The sequence below is a fragment of the Myiozetetes cayanensis genome, unplaced genomic scaffold, assembly GCF_022539395.1.
Source record: "Myiozetetes cayanensis isolate MyiCay16 unplaced genomic scaffold, myiCay2020 scf4, whole genome shotgun sequence".
In the NCBI taxonomy this organism is placed as follows: Eukaryota; Metazoa; Chordata; class Aves; order Passeriformes; family Tyrannidae; genus Myiozetetes; species Myiozetetes cayanensis.
In genome coordinates, this window is record NW_026087631.1 from 54,861,969 (window position 1) to 54,876,992 (window position 15,024).

A 15,024-nucleotide genomic window follows, 5' to 3' on the forward strand; every position below is an offset into this window, starting at 1 on the left:
TAAAAAGTCTTTCCCTATCAGCATCCTGAAAAATTATAGATACTTTAAAGTGGTTAGAAGGAGGAAAACCCTAGAAAAGCCTGCAGAAGGCATGTGCAGATTTTCAGACGTAATGTGTTTAAAGAATTAGAAGAAAAATTCACTAAAAAAGGGCTACATTTCCAGTAGTGGCTAGGTAGTTCCCTCAGGAATGTTTCTGTGGATTTTTTTTCTCCAGCTGCAATGAGTCTCTCTTCTGTGGGCTATTCCTGCCCACTGTTTTCTTTTTGTTGAATTTTTACTTTATCTGTCATGTAAGAATCAACTGGCACATATCTAAAATTGGATTTCTCAGCTTTTTTTATTTTAGGAAATATGAATGGCATTTGCAGATGCAACTCCAGATAGTCACTGTCCTATATTTTATCAAATGTCTTGTGTCATTTGGGGCAATTCTGCCCCAACACAGGTCAAGGTAAACCTCTTTGAAAATAACTCAATTTCTCTGAGGTTTGTGTATGAGATAGTTGACAGTCCTCAATCCCAAAGCCCCATGTCCAGTAATTCACAACTCTCCCCAGCGTCTGTCCCCTCCTGCCTGTGAATGACCACAATGACAGCTTCTTGGATAGCTCATCTCATTCCTCATGGTCACTTGCCCAGGAATCAATGAGAGGAACTGTGTAATCAGTTTCATTATAAAACCTAATGTAGCCAGTCTGTTACCAGTAACTTCCACATGAACATTTCCATGCATACTCACAGGGCTGATGTAGTTCCATGCACAAAAAGTCTTCTTATAGCAAAAAGTGGTGTGAATTGTAATTGGTAGTTGTTTGGGTGTTTGCTATAGTTTATAGCTCAACTTCCTGCAAAAAAGTTAAGACTGTATTTAGGAGTTAGGGACCTGAAATCCTGTTTTAAAGGAATTAGAGTTAATTTTCCTACATATTTATGCTCATCAGATTTAAGATTCAAATCCAGACAGTCCTGTAACGATAAAGGAAAACCCCAGGCTTGTACAAACTGCTCTTGCTTTTGAATAGATTTTGCTTTAAAAATTTGAGAACTAAAAGCAGAAGTTTGTGAACATTCTGTGAGGTAGATGAAAACTTGTGCTTCAGTGTATAAAATGTCTTTTTCTGCACTGGATTGGATATTCACTAAATATGTAATGAATGCTTTTTTTTTTTTTTTTTTGCAATCAATTGAATCTGAAATTGGCTGTTGGAAAGGAGGAACACAAATGGGTTGAACTAAATTTCCTAATTTTTCAGTGTGTGAAAATGGTTCTGGACCCTGAAGTAACACAATGGAATCTTCCATTAGCCAAGATTAGTTTCTGAATTCAAAACTACAATAGAGTACACCAAATATCTGATTCTTTCAGTATAGCTTTTATAAGAAGTTTTTTATTTTTCTTTTCTGCCTATTTCTGACAAATCCTATAAGAATGGTGTGTCCTGTACTCCTCATGCAAGTAATGGAGATGATGTAGCAGGGAAAAAAATACATTGGGTTTAGTATATCAATAGAAATATCAAATACTGAAAAATAAGCCCAAAAATTCAACAGTAGGAAAACGGTCAACTGATCGCTGGGACTCAAACCCTTAATTTCTTTGGACTCTATATCTGATGATGCCAAATATACTGTTTTCTGCTTAAAGGAAATGCGATCTGTTTTTTAAGCAGCAAATTTTGTCATTTTATTTATACAAACAACTTTTTCTTAGTATGCTATAACGTTGAAATGCTTCTATGCTTCCTACCAGGAATATGTTCCCAGAGAACCTTGTTCAGGCCTGTTTTCAACAGGTAAGTTTGAACGTTCATCTTCACTTCTGTGGATTTTCTTTGTTAACTACAAATTGTTCTCTTATGTCCCCAAAAAGATCTATGTCAGGTAAGACTGTTTCTGAAAAGTCTAGGAGTTTCTAATCTCCTATAAAGATGTGAGGTTTTAAGGTATCTTGGTTTCATTTCCATTATGTTAAACACTCTGTTACCAGCTATATAGTCCTTAATATTCTGTTGCAAAAAGACGCTGTTCAGGAGCTGGATGCAAAAACCAAGCAGTGTATAAGACAGGATTTTTCCTTTGGGGACAAGATTTAGAAAAACTTCCTATGAGGATGTGTTTCCTTGTTCTTAAGGTCTCTCAGTGTCTGATGATGTCTGCATATTTTAGCCCTCACCCTAATGTGTCTCACATCTAATGTCCATTGCTAGACTAAATAATCCACATTAAGGAAAAGACAGAGTCTGTTTGAGACATCTTTCAGGAAAAGTGAGAGTTGCAAGATGAAAGAAGAAAGTCTTATCTATATATTGGATTTCTTTCAGATTCAGTCATCTTTACCTGTAAATACATCAACTGGTTTTCCTGTGATGCTCTCAACTTTCCTTTTGTTTTTCCCAGCAACTGCCTACAGTTTATCTAAAATTTGTATGTAAGGTAGTTAACCTTTCCCAGGATGTGATATCAGATGTGCTGCTGTGCACAGCTCAGTGTATTTCCTCTTTATAAAACTTCTCCATGTAGTAATTCTTATGTATTAATTACTGTCACCCAACAGTAAGGGGACAGATAGGTTCTTCTAGGGATCCTTGGCAGAGTGATGGTGGCACTAAATGATAGTTACTGTTAGTTTTATTTTCTTAACAGGATATTATAATTAGTATAGCACAGAATTTATAATCAGAATAGCACAGGATTTCTATGAGCAGAACCAGTGTGGTACGATTTTATTATAGCACCACTTAGCTTATGTTTTCTAATCAGCTGGACCCTCTGCAGATTTGGCCAAACCTTAGTACTTGGTTTGCTGTATCAACATAGCAACCATACTGTAGACTTGAGAAACGTCTCAAATAATGTGGCTTGGTCACTCAGTCCCCAGAGGAATCAGACAATGGTGGAGGCATCCCTGACCACCAGGCCTCACTGTCCAGCCGCAGCTCTGGTCCAAGTTACCCTTAGGACTTGTACCTGCTCGTTTTATGGACAGTGCTCTGGGTGCTGTTAGTCCTCCATGTTCTGTGACTGGGATCATCTGCCTGGGTGCCTGGAACCTTTAAGGCCAATAAGGAGAGGATTGGTCAGCCTGGTTGCCCAGGAATCTGGAGGCCAGTGGGGAGAGGAAGAATAAGTCTATCTGGTCTATCCGCTTGGTGCTTGGACTTTGAGGGCCTGATAACGAGGGGAAAGGGAACAATTATGTGACCAGTTCTGCCACAAAGAATGAATGTTTGCCTTGCATTAATGACCAGGAGTGGTTGTATGAGGTGCATCTGCTCCACAAGTGGGGTGGCTGTCAGCAATTCTCTCCAGACTGTCTCAGGAAAAAAGTCTGCTTGCCATTGTCAGGAGCTCTATCTCATGGCCCACAAGACTGCAGCAGCTCCATGCAGAATTCATAACATATCTGTGAATCACTTGTTGAATCTATAGCGTCTGAGCTACAGAACCCGAATGGCTCAAATGAATTGGGAAATAATGTCTTTAATATGATTGCTACCTTCAAGACAGATTGTTTCATTTTTCTCTTATTTTTACTGGTCAGAGGCTATGCCTTTGTCTGTTCTTCAGTTTCCTCATGTTTCTAAATAAGTTCTTCTGTTGTTTTTTTTTTTTAAACTTTTCCAGTATAAAACCAAACGTGAAAAAGTTAAAGCTACGATTGCTGTGGATAAAAACATCTCCACATTTCCTGGCGAACCCATTACAACTGCTACGACAGCAGCGGCTTCAGAGGTGTTTTTTTATCAATGTATTCTTTATCATTGTATTCCTTCATATTATAGGAAGTGGGGATAAAGAACACAGACTAAATTTGATTTCGTTCATGTGGTTAGTGATGAAGAAAAGGCAGGAAGTGGCACATAGAGGATTTTAGCAAGAGCACAAAAGTTCAAAAGTGCTAGAGATCATTATGAGGATCTTCCAGTAAGTTTAAGAGCATCAGAGGAGTCCACGGCTTATTAAGCAATCCAGAGATACTAGATGAAGTTTGATTAAATCGATATCCTTATGAATTTTCATTTTGCTGAGAAATTAAACCACTCACTGTAGAAAGACTAGATGTATATCAGTGCAACATGTTCAAGCAGCAGGGACATAGTTGTAAGCACAAAAGAAGAAAAGGAGTCAAAAATCATAAATTGTTTTAAGGGAAAGCAAAATAATATCAGGCATTTGTTAATTAATAATTTGTTTCTCAGAAGAAAGAATGTCGAGAGACAAAAGTGAAGAAGAGGTTTAACAAGCCTCTCATTAGAGGTGTGGAAGGCTTGTAGGTATTGATGGTTTATAAAGCCTAGACTTACCCTGGAGGAGAGGGAGAAAGGAATTAAAAGAATGTGAACACAGAACTACAAACATTACCAAATCAATACATATTTTATTATACTCCTTCCGAATTTCATCTCCTTCCAAAATTCATGAAGAGACATGAATTAAATCCTGAAGCAGGATGTAGTGAAGAATTGCACCCTTTCCTTCATATGTTCATATTGCACAAGCTCAGAGGAATGCATGAATACCTATGTATTTAGTAGGATGTTTATGTTATGTGCATCCAGTTCTGCTCTAAATTATGGAATTTCACTGATGTAGCAGTTGTTGCTCAATGGTCAATTTATCTTAAATCAAGACAAAAATCCTTGAGTTCCTCAGAAATATCCACAATGATTGTACAGCTGTGGTTTTTTCTCCACAGTGAGGAGTAAATCGAGTGTAGGGGAGTAAATCTTGAAGCATGAATGTGTATACCTAGACATTGCCATCATTCATGTCAGAAGTCTATAGAAAGGACAGTATAAATTAAGGAGTGCTTTACTTCCTGCTAGGATTTGATCAGATCCTTGCATGGCTTTAAAATACGAAGTGTTCAAGTTCAGTTTAGTTATAACTTCATTCCTGAACTTGCCCACTTGGCACTTTCAGAAAGGGAATAGAGTGACTTGGAAAGAGCTCCATGTCTTTTCAAAGAAAAATCCAAGTTTGTTTTCCTTTTAGTGAATCCTTAAAGTAAGTTCAATGTTTTCAGATGGTATTTTTTTTCTCTTTATTCTGTTCTGTAGAACAAAACCCAAGAATACAAAATCGTGGGCGTGTATTCCAATGGCATCAATGCACTGGGGTTGATTGTCTTTTGTCTTGTTTTTGGAATGGTTATTGGGAAAATGGGAGAGAAAGGACAAGTGCTCTTGGATTTCTTCAATGCACTGAACGAAGCTACAATGAGAATAGTTCAGATAATTATGTGGTAAGTCCAAGGTTATACTGGCATTTTCTATCAACTTCTTTAAGTGGATTTTGTCATTGAAGAGGTAGGACCGGACTCAGACTTCATGTTTGCTTTTCTATAGTGCTTTACAGCAAGCAACTTTCAAAGAATGGTTGGTAAAAAGAACTGATTCTTTTGAAGAAACTGGAGACAGAGCTTTCACTTACTACATACTAAAGAAACAGTTCCATTGATGTAAAAGAAACCTGAGGTTTTTGGACACTCTTGCTAGAGGTTTATATAAAACCAGTACAACTGCACTAGTTATTTGAGGACTTTGAGGAGTACTTTGAGGACTGTAGAATCATTATCGCCCATATGCCCTTGTCAGTCTTGAGCATTATTCCCTGATAGCAATTATGTTCACAGGATCTAAGTTCCTTTAGGAAAATGAATTAATATACAAGGCACACCCCAGGGCAAAATCCAGCATGGTATGCAAAATACAATTTAGCATCATTTACCTCCTGCTAATAGGTTTCGTGAGACAACATTCGTAATATTCTCAGACAGGGAAAACAATTTAAAAATGTAGCAACTCACCTAGTAATGTTTGGTTGGACTTCACAGCTATTCACAGAGCTCTTGTCCACACAGATCACAATTACAGTATCAGTACTATAAGCATACATAATCCCTTCAAGAGTTTGATCTCACACGTGGAGTGCCTTATCCCATTTACTACAATATTCTGCTCATTTTTGTGAAACTCCACAGAAGGAACACAGTGGAGCTGCTGCTAACATAATTCCTGATTTTTGACTTGAATTTTCTGTAGGCAGTAGTCCATGCAGCTTTTCATGTGGTAAGGTGTGGCCTTGTGTAAGTTTACTGTCAGATGGAGACCCCTCCCTCAGGCAACACACTGAGGAGCATACTATCTCATCAAGCTAAAATCACTCTATTTGGTGCAGGTGACACAGATATAGCCCCCCTTCCGTGCTGGAGGGCAGCTCCTGTAAGTACAGGAGACCTTTCCCACCTGGGTGTGATTGCAGAATACACAGATGCAGGTCTCAGCCCTGCATACTTCCACCTCCAAGGAAGTTTACATCTATACAGAAATATATGCTGCCATGGGGTATTAGCCCACACCACATCCCAACTTCTGTGTATTCTGTGACACCAACTTATATAGTACTTGTTAGACTACACATAGATTTACATTTATTCTGATTTCCTAATCTTTTTTCATCACCTCTGTTGTAGTCTTGCTGCAGGTGAATAAAATAAGTTGTATAACAGATTATAAAAAAAAAAATCTGCAGTTGAGTAATAGAATACCAAAACATGTTTTCTATCTGTTTTAAGAAGGTATAGTGGGAGAGAAATTATTTCATGGTGAGCATGCAGTATTTCTGAAAATGCATTTTTGATTGCCTTATTTTTGCTTTCTAGGTATATGCCAATTGGTATCGTGTTTTTAATTGCTGGGAAGATAGTGGAAGTTGAGGACTGGGAAATCTTTCGTAAATTGGGTCTTTATATGGCTACAGTAATAAGTGGGTATGTAATTTCTTAAAGATGAAATTGTGTTCAATTTTTAGTGCTCAGTTGATTACCACTTAGTTATCCATTACACCTACTCTTCTAGGTCAGAGACAAAAATTCTTATCAGTGAAAATTATGTAAGGATGTGGGACGGTAGATTGAATGCATGTTTAGCTGGAGGTATGTTTTGTTTTAAAGAGTTACTGCCTTGCATTCTAAATAAACAAACAAAAAAAACCAACAACAACAACAACAAACCCAAACACAAGTACTTTTAATACTTTCCTTGTATGCATTGTTTCATCTTTTCAGCTTGGTGCTGAAACAAACAATATTGTATTTTGGAGAGTAGTAAGGCTTTTGTTAGATGCTAGAAGAAACTGGAAAAGAGTGAGGTTATGAATTATGGCTTATTAGGGGTTGCCAGCCTATCAAATATACCCAAATGTCTGGATTATGTTGCAACCTCCATGGGACTTCTGGGCCTAAGGTGTACCAGCATAGGCCCAGTTTCCCCTGCCAAATCCAAATGCATAGTAAATGCAATGCACAGTAAATGATACCAAAAAGGATACTGGTCCCTTCCCTCCCCAGTTCAGAGCAGGCTGCTGACGTCAAAAGAAGCCCTGGGAATTGAAATATTTGCTAATTACTCCTTCAAGGCAAAGTTAGATGGTGAAGCTGCAAAAGGAGGAGTTGCAATCTGAATAACATAGCCAAGCATCCCTTTCTATTTTTTTTCTAAACCCTTGGCTATGTAGGATAGTCTGAGTAGGGGAGGTTACACCTGCACAACATGGAGCCTTGCAGGAGCAGAGCCTTAGAGGAGCTTAACTGCTCCAAATCATATTGGTTATAATACAGGTCATTTTATGTCTCTGAAGACTATCCTACAAAGGAGCCTTGTGATAGATAAATGGATATTACAGGCCCAGTAAGTTAAATGCATTTAAATTTCTATTTCCAATTCAGTGAAGCATACCTTCTAGGCTGTCTTGGTTCATTGCTTTAACATCCACTCCTATAATTCCTTCAGTATGCCAAGGATTTATATAGATTTGTCTAGATGCTAGATCCAAAGTTGTTCAAGAGCTTCTTTCCCCACATTACGCATACGCATGTTATTCTTCAAACGTCATTCACATGCTTTATGGCAAGCAAGAAGAGAGAAGGGTAATATTTTAGTCTTAAATGCAAACTTCTCAATAAATAGTCAAGAAGGAGCTCTTTTTTTTGTTTTCCATAAATCTGTGCTAGATAAACACATTTATTTCAAAACCGTTGTTTTGTTTTATGCATAAATCAGTATGTTTGGACTAGCTGTTTGAAAATCAGAGATTAAATAACTTCCTAAATTAAAATTACAGCACCAGAAATAGCACTGAATCATGACTTTTTGAAAATGTTATAGAGATAAGTGCAAGTTATGTTCATCTAATGCATTACGCAGTTTTTTGTAAGTTTTTGATGACACTTGGAAATTAAGTCAGATTTTTAAAGGTTACAAAAGTTGATGTTTACCAAGAGACTCAAAATCAAGAGTCTAGTATTTTCTATACAATTTATAAATGAGATCCTGACAAGAAGTTAGATAGAAGTCATTGACAGAATGACAGTGTATCACTTCTGCAGGTTTGCTACGTTATTAAATCCACTTGACTCAGAGGAGGAATATGTTGGATGAAGCCTTTTGACTTCAGTGTTACATCAGATACCAAGTTTTACAGCTTTAGATGTCATTATCATCACGTCTAGGCTTCGCGAACGAAGATTTGAGAAGGGCTCTACCCATGCTTGCTACAAGCACGCTGATGGCTAAAAAGGCCAATGCGAGGTAGACAAGTCCGGTTGCAGAAGGCACAGCAGAAAGACTCGCCAGGTGATACAGACGAGACGCGATTCTTTCTGCATTGTCTTTTCTCCTCGAGAGTGATCCTGCGTGTGTTCTCAAAAGCAGCAGCAGCGTTATAGATGCTGTGTCTCCAGGCCTCCCGATTGGAGGCCAGGGTAGACCAATGGTGGTGATCAATATGGTCAAGGCTGAGGGATTGTTTCAGGCAGTCCTTGGATCTCCTCTCCGGGGCTCCTCTCTTGCAGCAGCCAGTGGCAAGTTCCCCATAGAGCACGATCTTAGGGAGACGGCAGTCCTGCATCCTGGAGACGTGCCCTGCCCAGCGCAGCTGTGTTCTCAGCAGCATGGCCTCAATGCTCATGACTGCTGCCTGTTCAAGGACAGACGTGTTGGTCACACAGTCAGTCCAGTGGATGTTTAGGATTGTATGGAGGCAGCGCTGACGGAAGCGTTCTCAGAGACACAAGTGGTGGCGGTAAATGACCCATGATTCAGATCCATATAAAAGAGTAGACAGTACAACGGCTCTGTAAATGCTGATCTTTGCTGATCTGTGTTTGTTTTGCCACACTCTTTTATGGAGTTTACCAAAAGCTCTGTACCCCTTTGCTAACCTGTTGTCTATTTCTGCATCAATCTTATCATCTGAGGAGATGATGCTTCCCAGGTAATTAAACTGCTGGACTGATCTGAGCTCTGTTTCACCAATGGTGATATGGGGATGATGGGAGACTTCCTGAGGTGCAGGCTGATAGAAAACTTCTGTCTTCTTCAAGCTGACTTCCAGTTAAAAAGCTCAGCAGCCTCTGCAAAGCAGGATGTTAAATACTGCAGAGCTACTTCTGTGTGGGCAACAAGGGCGGCATCATCAGCGTAAAGCAGCTCACGGACAAGATGATTTAAGGTCTTAGTGTGGGCCTTAGGTTGAATAGGCTCCCATCAGTACAATATCAAATGTAGACACCGTTTTCATCATCGAGGTCTGCCATGGCCCTTTGGAGCATCATGCTGAAGAAGACTGTGAATAAAGTTGATGCGAGAACGCAGCCTTGCTTCACACCGTTGGCTATTGGAAACGGCTCAGAAAGTGTGTCGCTATATCTGACTTGACTGCGCTGGTCCTCATGAAGCGAGATGATCATTTTGAGGAACTTGCTTTATCAGAACTTTAGATGTTGATAGAAAGTTTTATGACTGTTTATCCATTTATGATTACTATTTGTACTGTGACAAGGCATGTCTTCTTTAGGATGTGTGTGAAGACACAGTGCCTTCTCCAAAGTACTTCAAAGTAAACTGCTACCACATAGTCTCTTGTTCAACTGGTGGCCATGGGCTTGGCTTGACAGGCACAACAATTTTAAGTAGGTTCCCGGGTGCCATCAAAAAAATTGTATATAGTGAGGGTGCCCACCTTTACATCCTTGGAGAGAAAAAGTCTCTATTCCATTGAATTACCTTGCACATGACACCATTTTCCCTCAAGGGTGCTCAGGGACATCTCTCCAGCATTTCTGTCTCTTGAAGAATGGCGTCCCATGGGGGCTGTTTAAGGTGTTTTGGAGAGCAGCACATTCTCTGCAAAACTGACCATCAGGATCATGTTGTAATCAGATCACAGGAGCAGATAAGACAACACACATACAAGGCTATGGGCTGCAGGGAAAAGGTACTTGTTGTACGTTTTCCAGCCTGTAGGAACACCCTTTTTCTCACTTCTCAGCAAACAGGAGAAATGTTGCTTGTTGTTTTGATTTCTTAGATGGTGCTGTTCTCACCATCTTTTTGGGTTTCGTTCTTATTTGTTTGACCTTGCCTATTTGCTGTGTGTTCTGTTCATCAGCATCTTCTGTTTATTGTTGTCCCTTTAAACTTGATCCTGAGAATTACAAATTGTCTTAAGTATTTCTTGTATTCCCTATCAAGAAAGTTGTGCAAGATCATGCAGACTGGTGTTTCTTATCCTCCTCTTCCTTTAGCATTCATATCCAGCTCATCTTTGATCTCACCTTCTTCTCAACTTTATTATTCATGACCGAATTTCACATTTTTAGCCCTACCAGCTCTCATCCCCCACTGTATGCAGCACACCTCAGTTTTATGTCTCACTCAGGTCACCATGAGAGAACAGACTTTTCTCAGTGCCTTTGGTCCAATTTGCCAGTAAATGTCTTAAGCCTCTTAAGTTTAATGATTGCAGTGTCAGGATGAGGATAGCATTTACAGCACAGGAAAGTCAAAGTAGAAAGCATAATATAAGTACCAGAGGGAGCTCAGCCTGAAGTGGGGAAAAAAGCAAAAAGTAAGCTGCAGCAAGGAGACTCTCCTTGCCCATGCCTTTGTCTCTTCTGAAAGCAGCAAGGCAGCTGCGTCCTTGGATGCTATAAGGAATGGCAGCCTGGGATTCTGAGTGACAAAATTATTCCTATCTTAAAACTGAAAGCTATTAGAACTCCTACTTTCAGTTATGATTATGATTTTTGGTCTAAAAATTTCTGCTTCTTGCTGTGAATTGCATTTTATGCATGAAAATAAATATTACTTCAAATTTGTTTCATGGAAATCAGTAGTAGCAAAGCAGATACGCACAAATACTTTATTTTGAAAATTACATGTTCATGCTATCACTAAAAATGTGAGGATCTAAATTTTTCAAAATAACTAAGTCACTACGCTTTTAGACTAGACATATTTGAAATGTTTACCCCCACCAACATTTTACTAAGACACCAAATGTCACCCATACCACTTTATATTTTTTCTACATATTCTGCAGAATTGAGTTTGTTCTCAGGCACCATGGTATAAATGGTTAGGTTTCTTTCTAGAGTTACTTGCAAAATTTTATCAATATGTGTTGCTTGCAGTTATTTACATTCCACTAAATAAATCATAACTTCACATACAGAATGAAAACTTTAATGTCTGTTGCTTTTAAAAAAGTGATTTTCCCAAGGGAAAAAATACATAGATTTTGTGGGTGATTTTTGGTGCTGTTGTGGATTTCTGTACTGTGACTACTGCTCTCTTAATTGTCTATTTTTGGCAGAACAAATGGTACCATGATTTATCACTACCTTTATCAGCTGCTCTGAAATCATAAAGCATTATTAAAACACAGTAATGTGCACATTAACATATTGTGAGGACAGAATAAAAATTCCAAGGTCATACATGCCAACAGTTCTGGGATTTATGTTTTCATGCTATAACTTCTTTTCACAAGAAGCTGATGTTGCAATAATTACTTTCAACCTTCAAACATAGGGAATATTTCACAGACTCTTCACATATATTTTGTTTCAAATGTGCTTCAAGCATTCTGTTTGTCTCTAATCTTAATGCCCACAACCACTGCATGCATATGCCTATGGAATTATTGCACAGTGTTCAAAATCAATGCTCAAGTTAAAGGATGAATTTGACCCTGAAACCTACACAGATATGCGGGCACCTGAGCAGCTAAAGTCAAGAGGGCAATTGAGTCAACACAATTTTAAAAATTAATAGTTTCAAAGGATAGTATTTCAGTATCTTTTAATATTAAAGATGCTGAGACTACATATATGTCATTCACAATATCACTACATTTTAATTACAGACCTTACACGGTTTTCCTCAGAGTAGGTGTGGATTTTTCTATAGGTTTATGATTGAAGTTTCTGCAGAAGGATGTAGATTTCAGCTGTCCCTGACTGGAAAGCATATTTACATTTAATTCCAAAACATGTTCTGTAATAAGGGCAAATAAACTTAGAACAATAATTTGGTTTGGTTTTCTGATTTGTCTCTGGTCTGCATTGTAAGGATTTGAAAGAAGAGTGAAGTGTTTTGGTCTTATTTCAACTCATCCTCTGCGCTTCATTTTAAGTATAACGTATTATTTTAGGCTTCTCATTTTGATCAGTTTAAAATTATTTCTAATAAATCAGTTCATTTGTGTTCTGCTTAGGAAACAGAGACAAATCATATATGATCTCTCTCTCTCCCTTCCAAAAGGAAGTGTAGAACAACATTAGTTTGCGTTTTATTCACATTTATTAACAATATTACTTATTCTTTCTAAATTTTGCACATAAAGTCACCTTTAGTGTTTTGTAAGTGTTCTTGAGGACAGAACTAGATACCTATTATTACCATCTTAGTAAAGCAAGATAGTGAGATGGATCCATTTGTTTAACTAGTCCATTTTATTTTGCAGACTTGCAATCCATTCTGGTATAATTCTGCCACTGATCTACTTAATAATAGTAAGAAAAAATCCTTTTCGTTTCGCAATGGGGATGGCTCAGGCACTTCTGACAGCCCTCATGATTTCTTCCAGGTAAACAAAAGAAACATCTTTTCTGTAATGTTCCTAATAGTAATTGCATTGTTTGGGCTCTGATTTTATTGCTATGTTGTTAAAAGTCCTGGTATCAACTCGACAGTTTACAGTGCCTTGGAGATTGAAGTATTGCTTTCATCATTATTTCTGTGGTACCCAAAGGGACACAATAGATCGTGCTGGCCAAATGAGGGTCTGCCTCTCCCAGGAGGAGGCAGTTCTTTGCCATTCAGCTGATTAGTCACAGACTTGATAGAGTTGAAGCTGTTGCACAGTTTCTGTGACTACATACGCCAGGGCAGTTGTACTCTGATTTTGAGAATAACTAAGAATTTGTGATTTCTTTCAATAACTAGAAGATATAAAAAAAGTTGCCTTGCTTTTCCAAGGTGCAGCCTTTCTTCCTGCCTTAGATCTCCATTTGAGTCCTAGAGCAGGTCATGCTCTGAGAAAAAGGAAAGACAAGGGAAATAGTGTGGTTTTGCCTGCACTTACTTTATGTGTTTCATTATGTGCCAGTTCAGCAACTTTGCCTGTCACCTTCCGTTGTGCAGAAGAAAAAAACCTGATTGATAAAAGAATCACCAGATTCGTTCTCCCAGTTGGAGCTACCATCAACATGGATGGCACAGCTCTTTATGAAGCAGTAGCAGCCGTATTTATCGCACAACTGAATGACTTAGAACTGGATATTGGCCAAATAGTTACCATTAGGTAAGACTAAAGCCATTACATGTTCTTTGTGGGCAGTGAGGATTTTTGTGAATGGTACATTAACTTTGGATACCCCACAGGAAAATTTAGACTATCATTGACAGCACAGGAAATAACAAGCATTCTCACTTCTTGTTCTGAGGCCTTGCCAGTGCAACCTGATGAGGAGACGGGTGGGCCAGGGCATGCAGCTGGTATACAGCATTGTTCTGGAAATTGCCATTATTCTTCCCTGCAAACACTTGCAAACCCAGCTCAGCCTCTACCTCTGATCTGTCCAGTTTGCTTGTTATACATATGTTGCCTATTAATCTGCAGTGTAACCATAACAGTATCTGTACATGACTTGCCCCATAAGCTTGACACTGGACTTTGAGTAGATACAATTCAAGAGGAAACTGGAACATTTGGGTTTCTGTGTTTCTGTGAACAATATGCATTCTAAATGCCTTTTCTGGGCTTTATTTGGGATTTAGTGTCACAGCTACAGCAGCCAGCATTGGGGCTGCAGGCGTCCCCCAAGCTGGACTTGTCACCATGGTGATTGTACTGAGCGCCGTTGGCCTGCCCGCCGAGGATGTTACTCTGATCATTGCAGTTGACTGGCTTCTGTGAGTTTATGGCACTTGATATTTAATTAGTTTGGTTTGGGTGTTTTTTTTATGTTTACATGAATTACCTGGGAATATGTGAGTCTGAGAAAGAAAGCAACAAAATCATTTAGAACTACTGCAGGAAACGGACAAATGTTATTCTTATGGTCAGGCTTGTTCAGAGTTGAATGCAGGCTTTAACAGTGAGAGAAGTCCTACTGCATGGGATGGCAGTGAATAATCTCACATTCAGAAGTGCTATCAACCTTAAAGTAGCAGCCACATAAATCATGAGCATAATGCTCAGGAAAGACAAACTTGACAGTACCAAGGCGTGCCTCTGAAATGTCAGCAGACACTACATTATGCTAAATATAGGCACAATTCATAAAAATTAGGTGTAGCCACAAGCATAACATATTGGTTGATTTCAACAAAACACATAAAATCCATACACTGGTGAAGAGGTAGTGAAGGACAACATGAACTAAGCAAAGCTGTCCCTGGACTCCACAGACATGCACATAGTGGGCTGTTTGTGGGGCTGTGCTGCTGGCACTACTTAGCTAGGGCTGTTCTTCACTAAGAGCACTGGCCCAGCACCTTGATCAGCAAACACACGTAAACTCGGCAGGCTTTCCTTATGCCTGATCCCAACCATCTCAGAGGACTTCAAAACCCCATAGTCCCATTTGGCAACTCTTTCTGGAGAGAAGCCTTTTCACCAGAAATCTTTTCTGTTTGAGTTGCAGGGAGGTTTTTCTCTGCTACATTTGCA

General features: G+C 38.9%; 1 protein-coding gene across 1 annotated transcript in view; it reads left to right on the plus strand.

Annotated features, from left to right (window-relative positions):
* SLC1A1 (solute carrier family 1 member 1) overlaps positions 1-15,024 on the plus strand; it is a 53,967-nt gene that overhangs the window by 34,353 nt on the left and 4,590 nt on the right. The window contains exons 5-11 of the mRNA XM_050328518.1: positions 1,754-1,796; positions 3,628-3,735; positions 5,064-5,248; positions 6,668-6,775; positions 12,814-12,936; positions 13,459-13,653; positions 14,130-14,264. Coding sequence (XP_050184475.1) covers positions 1,754-1,796; positions 3,628-3,735; positions 5,064-5,248; positions 6,668-6,775; positions 12,814-12,936; positions 13,459-13,653; positions 14,130-14,264 — 897 coding nt within the window. The remainder of the gene's footprint in view (positions 1-1,753; positions 1,797-3,627; positions 3,736-5,063; positions 5,249-6,667; positions 6,776-12,813; positions 12,937-13,458; positions 13,654-14,129; positions 14,265-15,024) is intronic.